Genomic DNA, 9145 nt, shown 5'->3' with positions numbered 1-9145 from the left:
TTTTTCTCCCTCTCTCTCATACACCCCCCACACCCTTATGTATTAACCAAAAATCTGTTTTATTATATTAGTAGACTTATATAATAGTATATTCAAAACTATTTCCAAAGATAACATTTTTTTAAAAAATGAAAATAACAAAACCATGTGAAGAAAGCGAATTAACAACAAAAACCCCTCCATACTGATTATCCAGATTCTAGAATATTAAGAATAACATAAAGAGACTATTTTCTTGTTACATATTAAATACTTTTTTTTTGTTTTTTTACATATTAAATACTTTAATCAGTTGCTTAACTGCTCCTATCTGTAATAGCATGTCACTGGTATTTCTCTGAAGATTTTTTTCCCAATATAGTCTTATTATTTTGAACTTGTATTATTTTGAGTCTTGTCTGTACAACATTTTTAATTGTGAAAATTCTCGTTATTAGGTATTTAGTAAGCTCAGAAAAAAAATATATGGCAAAGGAATGATATTTTTTCTATTTTTTGAAAAATGTAAATATTTAAGTGCAATAATTAGAATAGACTTTGTATTTTTGTTTTCATTCAGACTGATCTGCTTGAAATAGAATTTACAAAGAGACTCATCAATTTTTCTCTTTCTTATTATTTTTATTGTTTCATCATTTGTATTGTTTATATGTTGCAAAATTATAGGCCTTCTCTATTTTGCTCCTTTTTGGTATATAATGTAAAATTATCCATTTAAAAACAGGAGCTTAGGAGCTCCTGGGTGGCTCTGTTGGTTAAGCGGCTGCCTTCGGCTCAGGTCATGATCCCAGGGTCCTGAGATCGAGCCCCATGTCAGGCTCCCTGCTAGGCAGAGAGCCTGCTTCTCCCTCTTGTTCTGCTTACTTGTGCTCTCTCTCTATCTCTCTGTCAAATAAATAAATAAAATCTTTAAAAAAACAAACAAACAAAAAAACAAACCAGGAGCTTCTTTAAGAGTTTTTTAAATCCCCACAAATAAAGATATTCTCAAAGTTAATGATAGGATTTCAAAATTAAATGTCATATGAAATTTGAACTCTTAAAATTTAATTTGTTCAGTTTCCCCTACTTTCATAGGAATAAATTTCAATATATCCCTGCTTGCAAGCTCTGTTTTCAGTAAGTGAGATTTGCTAATAGCATCAATAGCCGAAGTTTTGTTACTTCATTCATTGGTATTTGCCTAAGGATTTCTAACTGGTCTTGAACAAAATGCAACCAAGTTTAGCAAACTCTACCATGTACTTAAATACTACTGGAGGACACAGGATGGCTTACAAAATTGTTCTTCGAAGGCTCACACATTTCTAAAATCTGTTGGGATGTCTGGCAGCAAAACGTATTGTCTTGTTGATGTATTCTTTTGTATTGAACATCACCTTCACAACAAACAATTTTCTAGATAAATTGTAACAGTATATATAAAATATTTTTCAATCCTAAAAAATACCTCTTTGAATACTATTATTAAATATGTCTAACACAATTTCAAAAAATTTCTCTACATCATTTTTTTAAAAAAAAGATTTATTTACTTATTTTTAGAGAGAGTGAGAGGGAGTGTATAACAAGCGGGGTGGGGAGGGGTAGAAGGAGAGGGAGAGAGAGAGAATCTCAAGCAGACTCCCCATTGAGCATGGACTCTGATGCAAGGCTCCATCTCATGACCCTGAGATCATGACCTGAGCCAAAATCAAGAGTCAGACGCCTAACTGAATAAGCCACCCAGGTGTCCCAACTACCGTCAGTTTCTTAATTTAGAAAGAACACTGCTTTTATCACTATACTATATTCCACCAAAGTTTGTATTTATAATATCACCACAAAACAAAAATAATTGCATCTTTATTATTAAATTTCTTTTTAAGATTTTATTTATTTGCGAGAGAGAGAATGAGAGACAGAGAGCATGAGAGAGAGGACGGTCAGAGGGAGAAGCAGACTCCCTGCTGAGCAGGGAGCCTGATGTGGGACTCGATCCAAGAACTCCAGGATCATGACCTGAGCCGAAGGCAGTCGCTTAACCAACTGAGCCACCTAGGCACCCCTATTAAAAATTTTAATTGACACAGGAGTATCAGACGTTTCACATTTGGGAGGATAGGCTATTAAAAACTGCTTTGATTCCATGAAATGGATGAAAAATTTGGCTTATTCTTGGTATTAGCTGATTTTCCATTGGGAACATCAGATGACACTGAGATAAAACTGGTATCATTGAACTGATTGCAAAGTTATCTGGCTAATGGAGCCAACACATTACCAGCTACAACTTCACTTTCTGTTTGTGCACAAGAAAACCTGTAATAGTTACAAGTGAAATGAACTTATTAGAGTCTTTTAATCTAGATAAAGTCAAGTTTCAGAAAGTATGTACACCTTCTACAAATGATATATCTGATAAGGGGTTAATATCCAAAATATATAAAGAACTTATACAACTCAATACAAAAAAAAAAAAACAAAAAACCAAAAACAAACCAAACCAAAACAAAAAATAAGAAGAAAAACCAAAAACCAAAACCAAACAAATAATCTGATTAAAAATAGGCAGAGGATGGGAGCAGACATTTTTTCAAAGAAGACATACAGATGGCCAACAGACACATGAAAATATGCTCAACATCACTCATCAGCAGGGAAATATAAATCAAAACCACATGAGATATCATGTTACATCAGTCAGAATGGCTAGTAGTAGAAAGACATTAACAGGAAATAACAAGTGTTGGTGAGGATGAGAAAAAGGAATCCTTGTGCACTGTTGTTGGGCATTTAAATTGGTACTATTGTGGAAAATAGTATGAAAAAATAAAAAATAGAAATGTATGATCCAGTACTCCACTACTGGATAATTGCCTAAAGAAAACAAAAACGCTAATTCAAAAAGATATATGCACATCTGTTTATGGCAGCATTATTTACAATAGCTAAGATATGGAAGCAACTTAAAGGTCCACCAATAGATGAATGGATAAAGAAGATGTGGTATATATATGTGTGTGTGTATATATATATATAAAATACTACTCAGCCAAACAAAACAAGATTAGAGTTTTCAGAGGGTGGGCTAAATAGGTAAAGGGGATTAAGAGGTACAAAGTTCCAATTACAAAACAAGTAAGTCAGAGCACCTAGGTGGCACAGTCAGTTGAGCATACGACTTTGGGTTTCAGCTCAGGTCACGATCTTGGGGTTGATCTTGGGATTGAGCTCCACGTCAGGCTCCGCGCTGAGCATGGAGTCTGCTGGAGATTCTCTCTCCCTCTCCCTTGGCCCCTCCCACTTATGTTCTCTCTCTCTCTCTGAAATAAATAAATAAATCTTAAAAAATACAAAACAAAACAAATAAGTCACAGAGATGAAAAAGCACAGCATATGGAATGTAGTCAGAAATACTGTAATAATGTTGTCTTGTGACAGACAGCAATTACACTTATTGTGGTGAATACTCAGTAATATATAGAATTTTTGAATCATTATGTTGTGTACCCAAAATTAATGTGACATCGTACGTCAACTATACTTCAATAATAAAAAAGAACAAATAAAATAAACTGGACAAAAGTTTTCAAACAAAGATGAAAAATCAGGGGCAAACATAAACAGGGCTTCGATGACTGTATTTTTTGAGTTCGTCTCCTTTGCCTGATAGACTTCCCTGTATTTTCTATCTCTCTGATACTAACATAATTTTTTTAAACTTTTAGGCTTTTAAAAATATATATAGAAATAATCTCATGCTAAACTGATATTTAGCATATCTAAATATCCATGCTTACTTAATCAGTACCATCTCTTTCTTTTAATTAAAATCTTTGTCAGGGAAACAATATTCCCTTATATTGTGCATCTTTCCTGTATATTTCTGAAACTCAGGGTAGGGGGGTCTAGAAAATTGTCTTCCACTCCAGATTGGTTATGGCCTCTGTCCCTTATTATTGGCAGAACTTTGAAGAGTACAGATGCTCTGGCACCACTTTAATCTTACTAAATCAGAATTCCAATGATCCACAGATAATACTGATGCACAAAGATTGTTTCTGTTTCCTGTAACGTAAATCTTTACAAGTTACAATTTGAGATTTTTTGCTGCTAAAACAAAAGGAGAACACACTCAATGGATGAACTTATTATTGATGGGTACTGAGGTGTCTGGAATTATTGGAAATTCTGACTGCAGAGGTGTTAGAGTCCAGAATTCCAAAAAGAAGACAAGAGAAAACCACCAAAGCTTGCTTCTTTTGCTAATAACTTTTCCTAATTGAGTCTTTGGGGAGGAAGGTGTTTAATATGTTATGCTATTGAGAAGAAAGGAATGCAGACTGCCGTGAGATTTGAAAAAATACTCTAATAAAAGAAAAATATTGTTAATTTCCTTTCGCGGAGGCAGGCTTGAGATAGAGCCAGCTTGCTTCCACAGTGTTGCTGACAATCATGACATCAAAAATGTTTTAAGATTCTGAAAACCGAACTAGCCTCTGTATTTTCTACCTTTCTTTCTTTCCTTGAGGTTCTGGAAGCTATGAAAATGAAAAAAAAAAAAAAATAGAGGCAGGGGGCATAAAAGAGGAAGCTCTTTTTTTTTTTTTTTTTTTTGAGGAAGCTCATTTCTAATTACCACGGCTGTCTCGGTTAAATGACATCACCCCATAATGTGTACCATATCTTACAGAATTCCACTCAGGGTTTCAATTGCAAATGCCACACTGAATGAGATATTACCAGTAAAATAAAATTTGAGAATCTTTAATAAACATTAATCCAAGCTGCCAATGTTAAATATAACACGGGTTCATATACTTCGGTGGTTAATTCAACTTCAGATACATAATTACAGATCCACATATTGCTGAATATCATGGCCATGAGGTGATTAGATTAAGTTTAACAAAAATAATTAAAAAGAACAAGATGAAGGGGAAATAAATGATACACCAAATAGAGCTAAAGTAATGGGCAATTCTATCAAATAAAATCAAGTATAGGAATGAGCTCCTTTTAGACATATGGCAATCCTATAAATAAACCTATGGCCTTATCTCTCTTAGAGCGATTAGAAATTCTGTAGTCATCTACCTAATCACTGAGTCTATCCTGTAACTAAGCTGCTTATCCTCTGAATTTTATTTTTTACTTTGGAGTTTCAAATTGAATAGGAGTTACACTGAACTTAAAGTCCTGACCCTATGCTTCTAAAGATTCGCCTTGGATATCTGGTATCATGGAATGGAGAAACAGCATGTATTCTGATGTCAGACTTCAGAGTTTTAAATTTGGTAGAGGCACCAATTATGTGTCACAGGCCTGAGCAAGTTTTTAAACCTCTGTCAGCCTCAGAATTTTTCTTCTGTAAAATGGTATTAACAGTGCTTAATTCCCAGGATTTTAGAGGCTAAATGAAATAATTCTAATTGAGTGCTACTCAGTAAACAAATGTGCCTTCCCTCTCTATCCTTCCTTATGGTAGATTAGCAAATCTGAGAATCTTCATAATTATTTGCCAAGTCAGTTTGCATCTCTCCATTAGAAGTGGCAAATAATTGATGAATCCTATTTCTAGTGCTTTTCCTCTTGAGAGAGAGAGGGAGTGCTTCCGTCAAGAGTAAGCATAAATTACATGGCATCACTCAAGATTAATTCAGAACATTTACAGTAGTTATATGATCTGTCATCATGTATTAGTACTCAGCAAAAGAAAACTGGACTGGAAAATTAGCAAGGTTGAAGGTGAAGAATAAAGTGCCCCAGTTAACACACACAGGCCCTGGGAACACTAGTTATCTGGAGAATTTGTAGCTTGAAAATGTCTGCATTTCTAAAAGAAAAGCATTTATAATGATGGTGAGGGTAGCTAAGAGAGAAAAGAGAATGGATGAATTTGCATTTACTTTAAGAAAACTGAGTTTTACCAGAGAAGTATCTTTTATAACTTTTGAATTATTTCCATTTTTAGATCACTCCTATAAATTCACATATATTCAAGCATATATATGTATTTATATATGACCCAACAAACTATTCTGACACACTAAAAACTTACCTAAAGATTTGTGAACCCTCTCTTTTCTTTGCCATTCCTTGAGGATGTATCCTATAGACTGAAGTCTTTAGGAGGTAGAATATGAATATTCAGAATTTTTTATGCTATAAATTTAGCAATTTTAAGCCTGCAGAGGGCTCCCTGCTTTGACATGATTCTATATATACAAAGTCCAGCACAAAGTGTTGGTAAGGAACCAAAGTAGGGTTTAATGTTTGTTATGGGCTTAAGTATTTGCTCTATCTGTGTTAAATTAAGAAGTTTAAAAAGATGAATGAAACAAAGCCAAGTCTCTACTTCTGACGCTTGAGATATAATTTAATTGTTTCATCATGCAAAATTTAATCTTCCTCTGCTTTACCAGTTTGAAAACCAAATGTGCTTTAATTTTGTATTGAGTCCGCATAGACACCTGCTGTCTGATCCTTCTAACAGTTTTATATTTCTCTCTATTCAGAGCTTAAATAACACACTATCTATCTACCTATTTATCTACCTATTTATTTATTTATAACACATTTTAAAGATGACACTGACCAGCTGATCAGTGTCTTAAACCTGGAGATGAATACAGGCAAAGCTCAGTGAAGAACAGCATTGTTTCAGTGTTTATAATTGTGATTACAGTAGTCCCCCTTCCCTGCAGGGGATACATCCCAAGACTCCCAGTGGATGTCGGAAACCACAAATAGTACTGAGCCCTATATATAGTATGCTTTGTCTTATACATACAAGCCCATGATAAAGTTGAATTTATAAAGTAGGCACAGTGAGAGATTAACAATAATAACAATAAAGTAGAACAATTATAACAACATAGTGTGATAAAAGGGATGTGAATGTGGTCTCTCAAAATACCACATTATACTGTACTTACCCTTCTCCTTCTTGTGATGTGAGAAGATGAAATGCCTACCTGATGAGATGAAGAGAGGCAAATTGTGATGTAGTGTTAGGCTACTACTGACCTTCTGACAGTACAGCAGAAGGAGGATCATCTGTTTCCAGACCATACTTGAGTGCAGGTAACTAAAACCATGGAAAATGAAACTCTGGATAAGGGTGCACTGTTGTACTTAAATTGTGCATTTAAATCTTTTTTTTTTTTTTTTTTTTTTTACTCTTCATCTCCTTGCAATTTATTTGTTGGAAAAAAAAAGAACAAGAAAAAAATAGCATTTAAATTTAAGAAATATTGGAAGAAGGGAAAAAAAAATTCCAACTGTTTTCAACGCCTCCCCCCATTTTGAACCTTATCCTGCTTATTCTTGTCAGTTCTTACCTAATAAAATACTTGGCAGATTTTTCCAGTCCCAGTGAATAATGTCCACACAACAATTAGAACATATTTATTCAGAAAGGTTTATTAACATCATTGTGACAATTTAAAATACAGGTATCTCCCAGTTTTTGAAATTATGCATTAATTAAGCCACCTCAGTTTTACGAAAGACCTGTATTAGTACCCATTTTCCCAACCAATAAGAAACATGAAGAAAATTTCTGCTTCTATGAAAAAAAGTGAAAAGCAAAAATAGCATTCAGCATTTGTTTTGCAGCGAGCAGTTCTGGAGGCCACACATACTTCGAGCAGTGAGAGTGGCTGGGTCAAGCTCCTTCCCAGGGAAATACCCTCAGCCTCTCAGCACCAACCTGCCATAGCTTTGAACTGTGTCTTTGAGCATCTGTGCTTTATTCTGATTTATTTTTCTTCACCCATTAGCAAGATGAGTCTTAAGGTATCAGAACAACCTATGAGAGATTTTTTTGGGGGTCTGGGAATGCTCAAAATCTTTCCATATAAATGAATGGTAATTGCTTTTTCACTTTGTACCATTTTGGCTTATGGAAGGTTTCATAAGAAGGCTCTATTTCAGATAACAGGGGAAACCTGTAACATGGAACTACAGGTTTCTGAAATTATAGGTTTATGAAAGATCTGACTTTTTTTGTAAAAGTGAAAATTTCTTCCAGTTAGTGAAAACAGGTACTATTGTAGGTCTTTCATAATGCATAAAAGTGAAGCATAACGCAGGCTTTTGAAAAGCAGGGGATACTTGTACTGCATGCTCTTCATATTGCCAAAACAAACAGATCAAACATATTAGACATCGGTATTAACTGTTGAATACACATACTCTGACCAATTCTCTTCATTTTCATTTCAGTGATGTCTTTTTCAAATGTAGCTCCTTAGGTTATGTGGTTTTCAAAGGTAAATATAGACTTAGGCAGACAACTAATGTAATACATTTTTGTGAGAACAAATATTTATCTAAGTACAATTTTAGTAAACAGAAGTTGTCAAAAAACGCAAATTAAATCTTCGTTCTTTTTAAGTTTTCTCCCTTCCTTTTCTTATACTCATTGACTTAGACGCTACCAGTAAATATAACATTATTGTATTTGAAGTTACTTGCTTTTGACCCTAGCAATAAAGGAAAGGAACTGCAGCTGACTTTAATTTTAATAGAAAACAAAAATGGAAAGCAAGCATAAGTAAATAACCCTAACCTTTGATTAAAGAAATGGTTCATATAATCATTATATAATTATATTTCCAGAGACAATCATAATAAACTGTGGTTGTGGACAACTGATTAAAACAAAAGAACTGAATACAAACTTATTTCCAAAGGCTGGAGGCAAGTTCTTTCATGCTTCTGACTCCCCAGAAAGCAATGCAGATGGAAAAAAAAATCTGAAGAAATAAAATACAAAGAGGAAAAATAATTAAAATTGAATCAATACTTTTGTGCAACTGAGTTAAAAATATCTTTGTGGGGGAAAATGAACATGAACATTTTAGACAGTTAAATTGATCAAATTGCATTTAGCAGTTGTTCACTGATAGAGTTTAGCCAACACAACTTAAAAAGCGTTACATTGGAGACAAGAGTGGGAGTAAAAAGTTTTGGTTTTGTTGCTTTTAATTTTTATACTCCCAAATCTGGGTCATTTCTTGGGATGGGACTGTGAAAGTTAGATACTGCATGACCCAGAACTTTCCTCTGGCATCTGGGCATACTGTATGCAGAATGTACTGTATGAAATGATCTCATTGTTTTTATAGTTTAAGAAGCATTTGGAAAAGGAGAAATA

General features: G+C 34.0%; 1 protein-coding gene across 2 annotated transcripts in view; it reads right to left on the bottom strand.

Annotated features, from left to right (window-relative positions):
• Positions 1–7379: 7379 nt before the first annotated feature.
• Positions 7380–9145, bottom strand: part of AGMO (alkylglycerol monooxygenase) — a 377885-nt gene continuing 376119 nt past the window's right edge. For both annotated transcript variants that reach the window (XM_045864618.3, XM_045864619.3), the window contains one exon: positions 7380–8744. In XM_045864618.3, the coding sequence (XP_045720574.2) occupies positions 8670–8744 (75 nt within the window). In that variant the 3' untranslated portion in view covers positions 7380–8669. The remainder of the gene's footprint in view (positions 8745–9145) is intronic.

Source organism: Mirounga angustirostris, unplaced genomic scaffold (genome assembly GCF_029215605.1).
Source record: "Mirounga angustirostris isolate CCGP_5_RB_7025 unplaced genomic scaffold, mMirAng1.0.hap1 SCAF_12, whole genome shotgun sequence".
NCBI lineage: Eukaryota > Metazoa > Chordata > Mammalia > Carnivora > Phocidae > Mirounga > Mirounga angustirostris.
The sequence above is the reverse complement of the archived record's forward strand: the minus strand, read 5'-3'. Positions and strand labels throughout refer to the sequence as shown.